Source organism: Strigops habroptila (genome assembly GCF_004027225.2).
Source record: "Strigops habroptila isolate Jane chromosome 13 unlocalized genomic scaffold, bStrHab1.2.pri S16, whole genome shotgun sequence".
Classification (NCBI taxonomy): Eukaryota; Metazoa; Chordata; class Aves; order Psittaciformes; family Psittacidae; genus Strigops; species Strigops habroptila.
Window position 1 is genome coordinate 3,174,400 of NW_022651054.1, and position 15,161 is coordinate 3,189,560.

Consider the following 15,161-nt stretch of genomic DNA (forward strand, 5'->3'; position numbering starts at 1 on the left):
ATCCCTGCTGCAACAAGCGGGATGAGATTTACCCTGCACCACCCTCACGCCTGGGGGATGAAGATGTACCAAATCCTGGGTACCAGTGGTTCCTGTTTGCTGGGGGTCAGCACCCTGATGGAGTTTTAACACCAAAAACCACTTCGCCTGGATCTCCCTGGCACACTTCTGCTACCACAGGCCATGGTTATTGCAGGAGCAGGCACCTTCTTTACGCAATACCCGAAATAACAAGCATGTTGTGTCTCGCCTGATATTGCCACTTGCTCCGAGGTGGCAGACGGGTGTTTGAGGGTACAAGCCCAAGCTGGCAGCCACACTTGCAGCACTCTGTGCCTGCGGGGTGTTATGAACCACGGCAGGAGCTCTCTTCCCAAGGGAAACTCTCAGTTCTCCTCCATTTTGGAGCCCAAATCCAGTAACACACAAACGTTTCAGGCTGCGCCCTAACGGACACAGGCCAAACGCTTCCAGCACCCATCAACGTTGCACTGACTGCCACAATATTCCTGTTTTTCTCCCACACGTTTGATTAACTCTTGAATTTTTACCAAGAATCACTTTGATTATTAATCCGGACCGCTTAACGATTAATTCTATCCCTCTAAAGTTAAATCGCCAGGTTTAATTATTTATTCTCACAGTTCCGCGAACCTGCCGGGGGGGGTGGTCCCTGTCACATGAGGAGCGGCATTAACGACCGGCCGTGCTCGTTCAAAGCCGCCGCCTCCCGGCGCTCCCCCTCAGGAGCCCCGTCAGCCACCGCGCCCACCTCCCGACTGCCTCAGCGGCGGGGCGGGACCGGGCCGCCGCTTGAGCGACAGGCGCTGCAGCCAATAGGAAGGCGACCGGCGTGCCGGCGGGCCAATAGGCGTGAGCGCGCCTCGGAGTGTTCTAGAAGGGGCGGTGAGGGAGGCCAGGTCTACCCCGCCTGGCCTGGCCTAGCGCGGAGCGGTGTGGTGCGGCGGCCATGGCGGTGAAGAACCTCAACCCCAAAGCGGAGGTGGCCCGCGCCCAGGCCGCGCTGGCGGTGAACATCAGCGCGGCCCGCGGTCTCCAGGATGTGCTGAGGACCAACCTGGGCCCTAAGGGCACCATAAAGATGTGAGGGAACCCCCCCGCGCCTCCCGCTGGGGTTTGGGGAGGGGTGGGGGGGAAGGTTCCTCCGGGCGGCCGTTAGAGCCTGAGGAGAAGCGTGAGGGGAGAGGCGGGGGGAGCCCAGGCGCCGCTCTTGCCGCCGCCGCATGGCGGGGAACAAAGGCGGAGGCCGCACGGCCGGCGGAGCGGGATGAATGGAGGGGGAGCGATGCGGCCGCTGGGGCGGGCACGGGCACTGGGCCGGGAAGCTGCTCACCCGCCTCGTGTCTCCTGCAGGCTGGTGTCGGCCTCGGGGGACATCAAGCTGACCAAAGATGGCAACGTGCTGCTGCAGGAAATGGTGAGCTGGTGCTGGCGGGGGGGAACCCTGGGTATGGCCTTTGGGTGCCTGTGGCTGAGGGGCACCGCGTCCTGCATTAGCCCGTGCGTGTCTGTGGTGTGCACCACTGTGCATAGAGGGCTCAGTGCCCTTTGGGAGGAAGGTGAAGAAGTAGGTGCAGCTTTATAGGTGTGGAATGAAGTTTGTGTGCTAATTTGGCAGTTTAAAAGGAAACGTGTTAAAATAATGCTATTGGCACTTCTGTCGTCTAATGTTTTGCTTACAGAAAGCATACTTGGGTGCTGCTTGAGCAGGTTTAAGACAGCGGAGTTTGCCATGGGTGCGTGGCCTGGAAAGTGTTTAGAACTAGGAGACAGATGCAGCCCAGACCTCTTGCATGTTGAGTCAGGAGGTGTATCACAGTATACACTCTGTGTATAGGGGTGAAGATTACAGGAGGATGATGCCGTCCTGCCACTCACTGCATTGGGTCTCACATGCTGGGAGCCAGCCTCATGGTCAGGCCCACGGTGGGTCCTGGCGCTGCTGGGTTGCAGTGTGCCTCCAGCTGAGCATGGCCTCTTAGTGCCTGTGGAGTGTTGCACTCTGCTAGCTGTTGTAATTCAGCATGAAGTGTTGAAATTAATGTACACAGTGATCTGGGAGACAGGAAAAAAAATTATTAAATTGCTTCTGTCATACTAGAGGTAGTACTTTAAAGGAAATAATAATAAAAAGCTAAATGGCAGAAGAAATGGTCCCAGTGGATTCTATCTTGCTCTGTCTGCTCACCCACCTGGACTACTGTGTTCAGCTCTGGGGCCCCCAACATGAGAAGTATGTGGACCTGCTCCAGTGAGTCCAGAGGAGGCCATGAAGATGCTCAGAGGCTGGAGGACCTCTGCTGTGGGGAGACAGGCTGAGTTGGGCTTGTTCATCCTGAAGAAGAGAGGGCTCTGGGAGATCTCTGAGTAACCTCCAGTGTATAAAAGGGCCAGTAAGAAACCTGGAGAGGGGCTTTTTATAAGGGCAAGTAGGGACAGGACAAGGGGGAATGGCTTTAAACAGAGGTTTGGATTAATGTTTAAACAGAGATCTAGATTAGATATTAGGAAGAAGTTCTTCACAATGAGAGTGCTGAGGCACTGGCACAGGGTGCCCAGAGAAGCTGTGGCTGCCCCATCCCTGGCAGTGTTCAAGGCCAGGTTGGACACAGGGGCTTGGAGCAACCTGCTCTAGTGGAAGGTGTCCCTGCCCGTGGCAGGGGGTTGGAACTGGGTGAGCTTTAAGGTCCTTTCTGCCCAGGACTCGAGTATAATTACTGAGCACCAATCTTTTCAACTGTAGGTACCTTTCTGTAGGTTCATAGGCTTCAACCTATTTTAAGATAATCTTCAGGCAACCATAGGAGATGCTAAGTGATGTGTGTGTTCTCTGTAAGTAACTCCAGGTCACACATGGTGGTTGTGAAGTCTGGCTGGGCAAGCATGATGCTCATACTGGAACACCAAGTGCACTACTCAGCAGAGCAAACTAATTGAATGTTCTTTAGTTTCATAAGTAAAATAAACTGCCAAAGGAATAGCAAACCAGTGAGGACATGTACAGCACTGATCATGCAGGGATTCCTAAATTAGCTCTAAACATGCTGGGTTTAGTGCCAGCAGCAGTCCAGTTGTGATGGTGCATCCTTTGCCTAACGGAGAGAAGGGCTCTGTCAGGCTAATCATGAGTTGATGACTAGTTTGCCCTCAGCACTCAACATTTCTGTGTATAGATGCATAATGTGAGGGGGGAATTAGTGTTACATGGCTTAATTCAATCCACTTATTGTCAAAATGATTAGTGTTACTTGTTGGAACCTGCTGAATTAACATGAATCATGAAAACATCAACTAGTTCTTAAAGATCTTGTTTCGCTGATTGCAGATTATGTGCTTCCTGTACCAGTGCAGAAAGATTTACTGCTCAGCTTCTTGTTTTTGTTTAGCAAATACAACACCCTACAGCCTCCTTGATAGCAAAAGCAGCAACAGCACAAGATGACATCACTGGAGATGGCACCACCTCAAATGTCTTGATCATTGGTGAGCTCCTAAAGCAGGCAGACCTCTATATCTCTGAGGTATGTATGCAGTACTTCATTGGTGGGTGGACAAGTTATAAGCTTCATCTGAGACCATTCAACTTGTTTTGTTTGATGCTTAATACTCTTAAGTCGAACATGAAAGTGAATCTGTGTTTCTGCTTTAAAATGAGTGTATCACAGAACTTGTAAAATGGGGGAAAAGCTGGAGTGGAGGACTTATTCAAAACTAAAACCACTTATTATTGTTACTGTAGCTTTTGATAAGGTTTTGGCTGATACCTGCTGTTACTTCTGTCTGTGTTGTGTGAGTTAAAATGCTGCTTTTATTTCTATGTTAACAAGGAGCTCTTCCATGATAGTAGGTATTTTAGATGTTGTAGTTACAGAATAGACATTTGTACTGCACAGTGAACACCCAAGTGTGCTTTGTAGTTCCCTTGGTTTCAATTCTGTGCTAGAGGAATCTGTACTTTTCCTCTGCATTGGAAGGATTTGCATTCCTTTTACATGTATTCAGAAGGACAGTACATTTTCTTGTCTTTGTAGGATGTTTTGACATGGAGTGTTGAAACCGCAGGTTCTATTTCAGGAGAAAGTACTATTTTGTCTTCTGCTGTCTAGTGATTTCATTTCTTTCCTTGTTCTAGGGTTTACACCCTAGAATAGTAGCAGAAGGATTTGAGATTGCAAAGGAAAAAGCACTCGAAGTTTTGGAGCAGGTGAAAGTAACCAAGGAAATGGACAGGGAGACCCTTATGGATGTTGCCAGAACATCCCTCCGTACTAAAGTTCATGCAGAGCTTGCTGACATCCTAACGGAGGTAGGTCTCTGTGGGTCTTCTGCCTCTTTTAGCATGAAGAGGCCCAGGTTTTACAGAGCTGTGATTATTACTTGAGTGAGAGGTGGATGGAAGGATGTGAACTTGCACTTTGGAAGACTAATGGTTGTCTTGGGGGTTTTTTCCCCCTTCCCTCTCTTCCAGGCTATAGTAGATTCTGTTTTGATAATCAGAAAACCAGATGAGCCTATTGACCTCCATATGGTAGAGATTATGGAGATGAAGCACAAATCAGAAACTGACACAACGTAAGTAATGAGAATCCTTGAGCTTCAGTTTAATGGTGCCCTGATCTTTGAGTAGTGTGTGGGGTTTTGTTTTCTTTTTAGAAGAACTTGGATTTTTGAATAGCAAAGAGTAACACTGGCTTAAGCTTTTACACAACAACTTGAATAAATACTTTCTTTTCTCAGTCATAGTGTCTGTAGCTCAGTTATGCTTTAGGCTTGTATCTGTCCATTACAAGTACAAAATAGCATTTGATGAACGGAAACTGGATTGTAGTCATCTAGTTGGAAATTCCATAGGCATGGATGAATTCTGCACTAGCTTTCCTCAGTAGCTAATGCAGTCAGACACTATGCCAGAATAAATTCCTTTTTCACACTGCCTGGTATGCTTTTTACATGAGTGGGCATGCCTTTAGAAGTGGAATACATGGTTGTTAACTCCCAACACAGGCAGTTTGTGTTTGAGAGTCCATTTTCTGACTTGCCTGCACTTCCATGAAATGTGTGTCTCCTGTATGTGTATGTTGACACACAAAATGCTTTCTAATCTTTCAGGCTGATTAGGGGGCTGGTTTTGGACCATGGTGCTCGTCATCCTGACATGAAGAAAAGAATGGAAGATGCTTATGTTCTTACGTGCAATGTATCTCTAGAATATGAGAAAACGTAAGTACACAGCAACAAGGTAAGGGGCAGAAAATGCTCCTGTCTTTTGAAGCTTGGTTAAGGTGTGCTTAAATAAGAACGAAGGAAGACTGCATAGGCTTTTCCACAGCAAGGCAGGTAGTGTAGAAGGTGGAATGGAAGAGGTAGTGCTCCTTCTGCAGTCCTCTTTTGGGAAGGGGAAGCTCGTGGCTGAGAAAATACCTTTGAGAGGCAGAGCTTCATAGGGGGTTTTGGTTTTGTTATTTCATTGAAGAAAAAGATGGAAGACCTTCTTTAGGTATAATTTTATATTCCTGAGAAACATCTAAATACATAATTTGGAGTTTGCTCAGTTTCAAATGTGTGCCTTATTTCTTGCAATGGAAAAGCTCTGAACCAGAGAGTGGGAACAGCTGTATGCTGCATGCTGGTCTGGGGCAGGGGAGTGTCTTGTTTGTTCTATATTGATTTGTTTAGAATGTTGCTGAAAGGACTGGTAAGTTTATTTCTACAGCATAGAGGAGAGTTTTCTTACTGCTTTTCCATTATTGTTGTGGGCTTTTTTCCTCCTTTAGAGAGGTGAGCTCTGGATTCTTCTATAAAAGTGCTGAAGAGAGAGAGAAGCTCGTGAAAGCAGAAAGAAAGTTCGTTGAAGACAGAGTGAAAAAAATCACAGACTTCAAAAGAAGAGTCTGTGGCAATTCAGATAAAGGATTTATTGTGATAAACCAGAAGGTGAGATGAAGGATATAACTAACTAGAAAAATGAATTTGAAATGCTGGCTCTCCTGCCCAGCCGTGTGCTATTTGACTCCCTTTGTGTACCATTCTGCAGACAGAAATAGCTGAATTTAGGCTGATGTACTCTTGCATTTATGCATACAGTTCCTACTGGAGATGTTTAAGCCCTGAGGGAGAACTTATTCATTAGTGTCAGAATGGAAGAGGGTGTGTTTAGCTTTTTCTTTCTCCTGATGGTCACTTCCTTTATTTCTAGGGAATTGACCCGGTTTCCTTGGATGCACTTGCAAAAGAAGGAATAGTTGCTTTGCGGAGAGCTAAAAGGAGGAACATGGAAAGGTCAGTTCCTGGGGAGAGGAGAGGGTTAATAACATGCTCTTCCAAACCTGAGCAGTGAGTCAAGCCTGGCTTGAATCCGCTTTTAAGGACGTGCACTAAAAAGTCCATTTCAATCTCTCCAGCTCTTGCTGGTGTTACTTAGGGTAGTTTGTAGAGATGTCAGTTCAGCACACTGGGTGATACAGGAATTGGAGCTGTGTCACTCTTCACATCTAGATGCCTGTAGAGGAGACTTAATTCTACAAGCTTGTTTTTGTGAAGAGCTCTTTCATGAACAGAAGCAAACTGCTCCAAGCAGTGTGGTGTTCTGCATGCTGAAGTACTGCTGTCACATTAGTGACTTCAGATAGTACTTAATAGAAAGCAAGTGCTAAGCTGTACACATTCTTTCTCAGATTGACCCTTGCATGTGGTGGTACTGCCATGAATTCCTTGGATGATCTCACTCTTGACTGCCTGGGACATGCAGGGCTCGTGTATGAGTATACGTTGGTGAGTATGACACAGCTTTCAGCTGAAGGCAGGTTAAATACACCTCACTTGGTGCCACCTTTTCTTTTGTCTTAATACATCTGTGCATGGATTTTTCTTACATGTTTTAATAGCTTTATTGGAACATGAATAGAGGCTGGTGGCATTTTACATCCCAGTGTCCCACTTGTATGTGAACGTCTACCTGGACGTTTGCTCTTATTGTGGTGTATTTTCCTGTTATTTCCATATTGTGCTTTTAATATCTGTAAAGTTGAGAAAACAGAAATAAGGTTCTTATGCTTCTCATCACTTTCTGAAATGCTTTGAGTGCAGAACTGAAAGTGTTCAATTGTTCTTACTACGTGTATACATTGAGCAAAATATGACATGAATATGTAACCCTGTGGTTTTTCACAGGGTGAAGAGAAATACACCTTTATTGAGAAATGTGACAACCCCCGCTCTGTCACCCTGTTGATCAGGGGACCAAATAAGCATACGCTCACACAGATCAAGGATGCAGTAAGAGATGGTCTGCGTGCTGTTAAAAACGCTATTGAGGATGGTGAGTCTCTGCTGTGTTTAGGGATATTAAGGATCTTCTGTCGAAACCTTGAAATCAGTGAATTTTTTATCAGTTTCATTGGTATCTCATGCAGTCAGACACCAAGCTCAGTGTAGTTCGGTGTGAAGTGCTTTGAATTACCATTACTGTTCTTATCATAGTTACAAGTAGTTAACTGTGTAAGTACTTACCTGATCAGACACAAGCTGTCTTTCAAAAGGTAAAGGAAGAGATCAAACTACACTGAAAATTAACTGTTTAAATTGGGATAGGTGCTGATTGTGAAGCCTCACTGTCGAGTTTTCCCTTGCAGGCTGTGTGGTTCCGGGAGCAGGTGCACTAGAAGTGGCAGTAGCTAATGCTCTCCTTAAGCATAAACCTAATGTAAAAGGAAGAGTCCAGCTTGGAGTTCAGGCTTTTGCTGATGCTCTGCTCATCGTTCCTAAGGTACAAGGAACTCCTGAATAAAGTGGCTTTAAAGCATGCCAAGACCCATTGCTTTTCCTGCTGGAGGTCTCTTTTAATTAACAACATGAATTAATGTGTCTGTTCTCTTGCAGGTTCTCGCTCAGAACGCTGGGTATGATCCCCAGGAAACGCTAGTGAAGGTTCAGACGGAGCATGCAGAGTCGGGGCAGCTCACTGGGGTTGATCTGAACACTGGTAAGAACTTCCTCAAATAATGGAATGATGCTCTAGTAAGAACTTGTCATGGATCAACCACATCAAGAATAAAGTTGCTCTGAGTGCAGACAGCTATCCCTCTTCCCATAAAAAGCTGTGCAGGTGTCCTGGTGCTGCAGGCTTGGCACACTGGGGTACTTAAATGCATTGTGTTAAGTTCGTTGTGAAGATAAAGCACACGGTAACACTGTGTTGGATGTAGCAATATCACATGTTAGACAGGGGAGAGTCTTTGAATTCTGAGAGTTGGTTATTTAAAGACCATTGTACTTCTTTTGCAGGTGAGCCAATGGTCGCTGCAGCAGCTGGAATCTGGGATAATTACAATGTCAAAAAGCAACTGCTTCATTCATGGTAAATGTTAACACTATTTTCACTTCAAATAGCGCTGGGTGTTTGATCATTGATGACATGGAATGGAGGGATCCTGCGTAGGGGAAGCTGTCTCGAAAGGTGGAAATGAAGCTGAGTTGTCTTTGAACTCTATCCAGTGGCTCTTCTAACACTATTCGTTCTATTTCTAGCACGGAGATCGCTAGCAACATTCTCTTGGTGGATGAAATAATGCGAGCTGGACTGTCTTCTCTTAAAGGCTGAGTTGGATCAGTTATTGCGGGATGGTGGTCAGCTCCAGAAGTGCCCCATGGAATGTTTGTAAGAAATCCACCCAAAGATGCGTTTTCCTTGGCTGTGGTGGATTGTCCCAGCAACAAAAGCTCCTCTGCTGTCACAGGCAGCCCCTCTTTGGTAAACATGTGGCCACTCAAAATAATCGCAACTTGATCAAACATTTGGCTCTAAAAATCAAGTTATTTATTTTTCATTTCACTGATGTGTACAACTGAAGTTGCTTTTCTTTTTACCCAATAAACTGTTATGTTCTGTGCTTTAGAGTCTTGGGTTATTTAAAACTTCACCTTCCTTAGGCCAAGGTTGGGAACATTTTGGTTCACGCAGGTGCAGGCCTTGACTTCTGGTTTCTTGCTCTCAAGGGCAGTGTCAAAATACAGGGGGAGGATCTGCTGCTGGGGGAGCCCTGGCTCAAAAGCGTGGTCACTACCTTGTAAAACTGAGTTAAGTTGATCACTTCATAGCTTTGTACTTCCTTACAAATGGAACTGAGTGAGTTAACTGGGTTTGAGGAGTGGTGAAAGACCCAATGTATGTTGTTACAACGTGGTGCTTGGTTTTTAACACTACTACGTTAAAGTATTTATGGACAGCTAGTGCTGTAAACCGGCTCGGGCCTGTGCAGGCAGGCTGCTGGGGGAAAGGGGAGGAGCGGGTTCCTGCCTTCCTAAATGATCTTATTTAATCCTGGTTGTGCTTCCCTGCTTCCCTGCCTGAACGACTATGAAAGCAACCTTAACTAACAAACACTAACCTTAACCTCTTTAGCACCCACCTTTAGCCTGTGACGGTGCTTGTGTTGGTGTCCGCACTACCAGGAGGGGTTTCAGCTCTCCTGTGTAATCCCGGTGCTGTCAGTGCCGTCTTCTCAAGCCTGACCACGCGGTCGCTATCCCGGACCACGCGGGGGCTCCCGCCGTGCGGAAGGTCCCGGAAGCTCTTCCCGCCTCCCGCAGCTCTTCCGTGTCGCGGTGCCGCGGTCGGTGGCTGGTGCCATGGCCGGGGCGGCGCTGGCGCTGCTGGCGTGCGGCTGTGCGCTGCGCGGTGAGCCCACGGGGCCGCTGCGCTGCTCCTCCGCACCCTCCCGTTGTGCTCAGGGCAGCACACCGCTCCTTTACAGGCGCTGCCGGGCTGATCGCACCCGGTTGGAGCCATTCCCCACCCCGAGACACACGGAAAATGCGACTTAAAGTGTTTTAAAGCTTGTTATCAAATATAAATCATAGTCACTAACTATATCCCTATAGTTATATAGATAGTATATAACCCAACCCCCAGGACATCAAGTGACTTTACTGCAAATAACTCTTGCTGTCCTGTGTGGTCGTGTTTAAAACTGAAAGTTCTCATCCTGAATTTCTTCCCTTTCAGCATTCGCACAGGATGATGGCATGGTGCAGCTGCCTGGTGGGAAGTTCCAGATGGGATCCAGCGCCCTGGAGAAGAGGAATGAAGAGTGGCCTGTCAGGGAGGTGGCAGTGAAGCCGTTTGCTGTCGACAAATACCCCGTCACAAACAGGGATTTCAGGTAAAGGTGAAGGGTTGGGGAGGTTTGGCTCTGCGTGGCTTATAGGGTCCTGGTAGCCTGGAGGGTGCTGGGTCTTCTGGGGCTGGTTCCCAGGTCCAAGAGCCAACCCTGGGATGCTGCACCAGTTTCATAAGGACAAAATGACGTCTTTGTCAGTAATAAATCACCTCTAGAGGTGCAAGCTGAAGCATCTTACCAGTGTAGCTCACAAACATGCTTCCTTTCCCCCTCTCTTTTCCCCTCTCTTTTTTTCTCCTTTGCTTCTTCTTTTCCTTCTCTTCTCCTTTTCTTCTTCTTTTCCCTTTTCTTTTTTCTTTTCCTTTTCTTTTTCCTTTTCCCTTGCAAACACACTTTTGTGTGTGTTTTTCTTACGTACAGGGCCGTACTGCTTCAGATTTCAGGTTCCTGTAGGTTCCATTTCCATTTTTAAACACCGGATCACTCCATGTATTTTACAGGAGCCCTTGTACAGAGCACTCATAAATGCACTGGGGGAAATGCCTTTATTTGCCTGGCTTAAGAAGACTCAATGCTTCCGTGCACTAGTAACTGCCCAGCAACACTAAGTAATGGCAGTTACTGCAACTTAGGCAGTGAGGAAGTAAACGGGACAGAAGCAGGGTGAGATTATTCAGCAGCATGTGACATAAACAGGGGAAGTTCAGGTTAGATAGATATAAGGGAGAAGCTCTTTACTGTCAGGGTGATGAGATGCTGGCACAGGTTGCCCAGAGAAGTGATAAATGCTCCATCCCTGACAGTGCTCAAGGTTCGATGGAGTCTTGGGTGACATGGCCTAGTGTGAGGTGTCCCTGCCCGTGGCAGGGGAGTTGGAACTGGATGATCTTAAGGTCTTTTCCAACCCAAACCATTCTATGATTCTATATTTTTTTGCATTGTGAGGATGTTTAACTAACAGCAGCTGTAGGTTTAGTGGCCTTTAAGGGATTTTTGGTCTATGAAATTGTTATATTTTATGGAAAAGCAGAGTGCAGGGTGAGTTTACCTGCACGGGTAACAAAAACCCCTGTCAGATCTGTGATCAGATGCAATTGGGCTGTTGTGTCTGTTAAATCTGTATCAGACTGGTTGGAGCTGTGCCAGAGAGGAGCCAGAATGCTCTGGTGATGGGGTGTCTGTACAATGTGTATGTTTTGCCTTGCTCCGATCTTGTTGCATGTGCAGATGGCTGTATTTGGTGATGTGACTCTTGAAGAACATTTCCCCAGACACCTGAGCGTGTTGTGTTTATGCCAGGGAGTTTGTTAGAGAAAAGAAGTACAAAACAGAAGCAGAAGTGTTTGGCTGGAGCTTTGTCTTTGAGGATTTCGTATCTGAAGAGCTGAAGAAAAAGGTCACCCAAAAACTGGAGGTAAACCTAAATCCCATGGGGATGAGTTTCAGTGAGGGTGATGGAGGTGGTATTTCTGATCTCTCTGGTTTAAGTTGAATAAAACCACAGGAGGGGAGACCTTTGCTGGTATTGCTTTTCCACTGAGCAGCAGTTACCTCTCGGTGCAGAGCCTGGCCATTCTCAGTGGTTTTTCTTTAGTTTTGGATTGTTTTGCTTTTGAAACTAACAGCAGGGTTGAGCCTGAGTAGATTTATGGCGTTCCTCTATTCACATCCTCTCCAGACACTGTCAGATTGGACTCATGAGATGCTCCAGTGAGCTGGGAGAAAAGAACATTTCAAAGTACTTTATTAATCAAACCTTGAAATAGAAAATGTAACCAGCATGGGCTTCTTCATCTATTTTCCCTTTTGAAAGCAGACACCTCTATTGGAAAGCACGATCAAAATGCCTGTTACCAGCTCAAACTGCACCATTTAACTATTTCCAGACTAAAACAAGCACTCTTCTTAACATCCACACCGTGGGGTGGTGGTCACCAGTTCAGCTTTCATCTGGTATCATTTCTTTTCCCAGTCTGCCCCTTGGTGGCTGCCCATTGAGAAGGCATTTTGGCGACAGGTGAGTAAAGACCTGGTGTGGTGAGTCCTTTCCATGCTGGGAGCATGCATGTGTTAGTGTGTGCTGAACCTTACTGACCAAAAACGGGGAAGAAATAGCATCTCTGTTTCTGCACGTTCCCTGCCTTGGTCTGTCCTTTATTCCCTTTTTAATTGAAAAGATTATAAAATCAATTAAAACCTGTTTGATGCAATTCTTCCCAGCCCTCAGGTCCTGGCTCTAGCATAAAGGACAGGCTGGATTACCCAGTGCTGCATGTGAGCTGGAATGATGCACAAGCATACTGTGCCTGGAAAGGGAAGAGGCTCCTGGCAGAGGAGGAGTGGGAATTTGCTGCCAGGGGAGGACTGGAGCGTACGTACCACTGGCTCTGTTCCCAAACTGAGGCATTGAGCAGTGTTCATTGTGTCAGATCCAAACCTCCATCAGGGGATGTTCTCAGAGGTTAATCTGGGGGGCCTGGGAGTCAAATTGTTATGGAAGAATAAGTGGCTTATATATGGTCTTAATGTATGTTCCTAAACAAAGGAATGGGGCAAAGAGAGAGCCACCTGCCCCCACACACTGAGAGTGGCACAAAGCAGCCGCTGGGATTGCTGAGGGGATCACAGGACTCCCTGGTGCAAGTGATGGTTTGTAAATGGGAAGCTATTGCTGATTCCAGTCTCTCATTGGCACTGTCTGTAGGGATTACGCTGACAAGTCCCATCAATAAAACCCTTCTCCATGTCCCAAGCTGAGCAGGAAAGGATGGACATGAAAGCCTGGTTAAAAATAGGCAGATAGACATGTTGGCATGACACAGGGGTAACGGGTGTCTCTTCCTCTTTGGCAGAAAGGATGTATCCATGGGGAAACAAGTTTCAGCCAAATCGTACAAATCTGTGGCAGGTAAGAGCTTTAAAATCATCCCATCTACGCAGAGCTCATCTGAGGGTGGTGTTTAACTTGACCAGACTGTGTGTGGCTGCCTAAAGTGGCTGCATGGTCCTGGGAAGCAATGCAGGGTACCGTAATTCAGCTCCTGGTGGGTTATCCAAAATACCCTTAGAGGGGGCAGGCTCAGCCCAGCTTCCCTGGAAAACCAGGATTCCAGTGCTTCCAAAAATTCATACATGAATTTGTCTGAAAAGGGGGTTGTCTTGGGAGAACCTGAGATGGGTGATCGCTCTCAGCCAGAAATGCTGCACAGTTAATTTGCAACAGAGAGCTACTTCCATGATTTAAGTGTAACACAGTGCTGTGAAGAGTGGGGATCTTTGGAATGATCTCTCTTCCCACAGGGAGATTTCCCAAGGGTCGACACGGCTGAAGATGGTTATCACGGCATCTCACCGGTGACAGCGTTCCCTCCTCAGAACAACTATGGTACGGAACAGGCATCCCCGCCCTGGTTTGGGGGTGGCATCTGCTTCCTAAATTAACTCTTAATTACAAAATCCTGTGGTTGCGGCAGAGTTTATGGCATGACGCAGGATCATGTCAGCATCTTGATAGAGTAACTAAGCCCAGCAAAAGCAGTGATGGTTCTCACTGAGGCTGGATGACATGCACCAAATCATCCCCTGCTTCTAACTACAAGTCAGTTATTTTGCACTTCAGTGTGATTTACCTGAAAATCACGAGCACATTGTTTTGAGGGCAGCAGATGCCATGTCCTCACACAGATGGGACACATAAAAGGTCTAGATGTAACCTGGGGCCAGTTTGAAATACAGTTAAGAGCTGCTGGTTCCCAGTCTCACCATTAACCTATGCTCTTGCAGCAATGCTTCGAATGCTGCTTCCATACACCAGAGGGCTTTTGCAGCCCGTGCACATGTGCTCTCACAATTCAAACCCATCCATGTCTCAGGGCTCTACGACCTGCTGGGGAACACCTGGGAGTGGACTGCATCCGAGTACCTGACCCCAGGGCTGGCATCAAGGCAGCGCGCTCAGAACATGCGGGTCCTGAGAGGTGCCTCCTGGATTGACACCGCCGATGGGTCTGCAAATCATAAAGCTCATGTTACCACCAGGTAGGTCTGGGCAATGCCCCAGGATGGAAGTGTTCACTAGGAAGGATCCCTCATTTTGGGTCTCTTCTTTTTGCCTGTGAGAATGGGGAACACACCAGACTCAGCCTCAGACAACCTCAGCTTCCGATGCGCTGCCGATGTTCCGCCTATTGTGGCCAAGAAAAGCTGGACCAAACCTGAGCTCTGAGGAGGTCAGTCACTCAGGAAGACCTGAAGGCATTTTCTCCTGTGGAGATGAACAGTAACCCCCAGCAGTCACTCTTGTTAAACCCCAGACAGTTTAAAACATTAAATACTTTCAGCTAAAACTGCTTTCCACACTGGGATGCCTGGGCACCAGCAGGGATTGGGAATGGCAGGCCGGGTGCTTTGTCTGTAATGTCCTTTTGGTGTGGTAGATATTATAGCTCTCCTCTTGGTGTCTGTTCTAAGCGAGCAGAGGGGTGCATGTGTGCAGGACCAGGGTCTGCTCTGACCTGCAGCCCCAGCTGGAGTGAGCAAACACCCGCAGCCCTGCCTGGGCATGGGGCTGTCCTGAGGGGCTGCTGATGGGGTAAAGCAATGGGGGCACATCCCTGGAAGGGGGACTGACACATCAGTCCCCATCTCGGGAATTCCCAGCTTTGTACCATCTGCGAAGCCTTCCCAGAAATAGAACAAGGCACCTTTATTGACCCTTGAGCAGCAGCAAAACAATGTCTGTGCTCATTTCTAAGTGCATGGATAGGACAGACCAGTGACCCACCTCTCCCACGTTATAACCAGGACAAGGGAAACTGGCTGCGCACAAGCTCTGCCACTGAACCTGATGGGACCAGGAGCCCTGAGCACATGAGTGGGTGAGGACAGTGCTCTGGGCACTGCTCATCCCTCCTCTACCTGCAACTGCCCCAGAAGGGTCCCACTCCAGTGCCGGGCTATGCCCAGGGCTGAGCCTTCCCCATTGGGAGCTGTGGCTGGTTACAGTTCTGTTAGAGCAGCTCC

The 15,161-nt window shown here is 47.4% G+C and overlaps 2 protein-coding genes, 1 long non-coding RNA gene and 2 other non-coding genes across 5 annotated transcripts; all 5 read left to right on the top strand.

Annotated features, from left to right (window-relative positions):
- Positions 1 to 866: 866 nt before the first annotated feature.
- Positions 867 to 8,911, top strand: CCT6A (chaperonin containing TCP1 subunit 6A). The gene is made up of 14 exons (XM_030472972.1): positions 867 to 1,104; positions 1,375 to 1,438; positions 3,408 to 3,542; positions 4,154 to 4,327; positions 4,490 to 4,593; positions 5,131 to 5,241; positions 5,796 to 5,955; positions 6,218 to 6,300; positions 6,696 to 6,792; positions 7,192 to 7,339; positions 7,653 to 7,786; positions 7,900 to 8,002; positions 8,305 to 8,377; positions 8,548 to 8,911. The coding sequence occupies exons 1-14, from the start codon at positions 971 to 973 to the stop codon at positions 8,618 to 8,620; spliced, it is 1,593 nt and encodes a 530-aa protein (XP_030328832.1). The 5' UTR covers positions 867 to 970; the 3' UTR covers positions 8,621 to 8,911.
- On the top strand, positions 3,550 to 4,038 carry LOC115602160. The gene is made up of 2 exons (XR_003989609.1): positions 3,550 to 3,677; positions 3,720 to 4,038. It is a non-coding gene; the product is annotated as an uncharacterized LOC115602160 (long non-coding RNA).
- LOC115602172 lies at positions 3,907 to 4,038 on the top strand. The gene has a single exon (XR_003989618.1). It is a non-coding gene; the product is annotated as a small nucleolar RNA SNORA22 (small nucleolar RNA).
- On the top strand, positions 4,873 to 5,004 carry LOC115602171. Its single transcript, XR_003989617.1, has one exon. It is a non-coding gene; the product is annotated as a small nucleolar RNA SNORA15 (small nucleolar RNA).
- A 692-nt stretch (positions 8,912 to 9,603) lies between the features above and the next one.
- SUMF2 (sulfatase modifying factor 2) lies at positions 9,604 to 14,858 on the top strand. The gene is made up of 9 exons (XM_030472982.1): positions 9,604 to 9,697; positions 10,025 to 10,181; positions 11,439 to 11,553; positions 12,112 to 12,156; positions 12,360 to 12,510; positions 12,992 to 13,047; positions 13,440 to 13,524; positions 14,012 to 14,177; positions 14,259 to 14,858. The coding sequence occupies exons 1-9, from the start codon at positions 9,649 to 9,651 to the stop codon at positions 14,362 to 14,364; spliced, it is 930 nt and encodes a 309-aa protein (XP_030328842.1). The 5' UTR covers positions 9,604 to 9,648; the 3' UTR covers positions 14,365 to 14,858.
- Positions 14,859 to 15,161: the final 303 nt, after the last annotated feature.

Excerpts from the sequence above, each read along its gene's own strand:
- SUMF2 (XM_030472982.1), top strand. The coding sequence starts at position 9,649 with ATGGCCGGGGCGGCGCTGGCGCTGCTGGCGTGCGGCTGTGCGCTGCGC. Across the intron at positions 10,182-11,438 it reads GTCACAAACAGGGATTTCAG|GGAGTTTGTTAGAGAAAAGA; the intron begins GTAAAGGTGAAG and ends TGTTTATGCCAG. Across the intron at positions 13,048-13,439 it reads ATCGTACAAATCTGTGGCAG|GGAGATTTCCCAAGGGTCGA; the intron begins GTAAGAGCTTTA and ends CTCTTCCCACAG.
- CCT6A (XM_030472972.1), top strand. The coding sequence starts at position 971 with ATGGCGGTGAAGAACCTCAACCCCAAAGCGGAGGTGGCCCGCGCCCAG. Across the intron at positions 5,956-6,217 it reads TTATTGTGATAAACCAGAAG|GGAATTGACCCGGTTTCCTT; the intron begins GTGAGATGAAGG and ends CTTTATTTCTAG. Across the intron at positions 8,003-8,304 it reads TGGGGTTGATCTGAACACTG|GTGAGCCAATGGTCGCTGCA; the intron begins GTAAGAACTTCC and ends CTTCTTTTGCAG.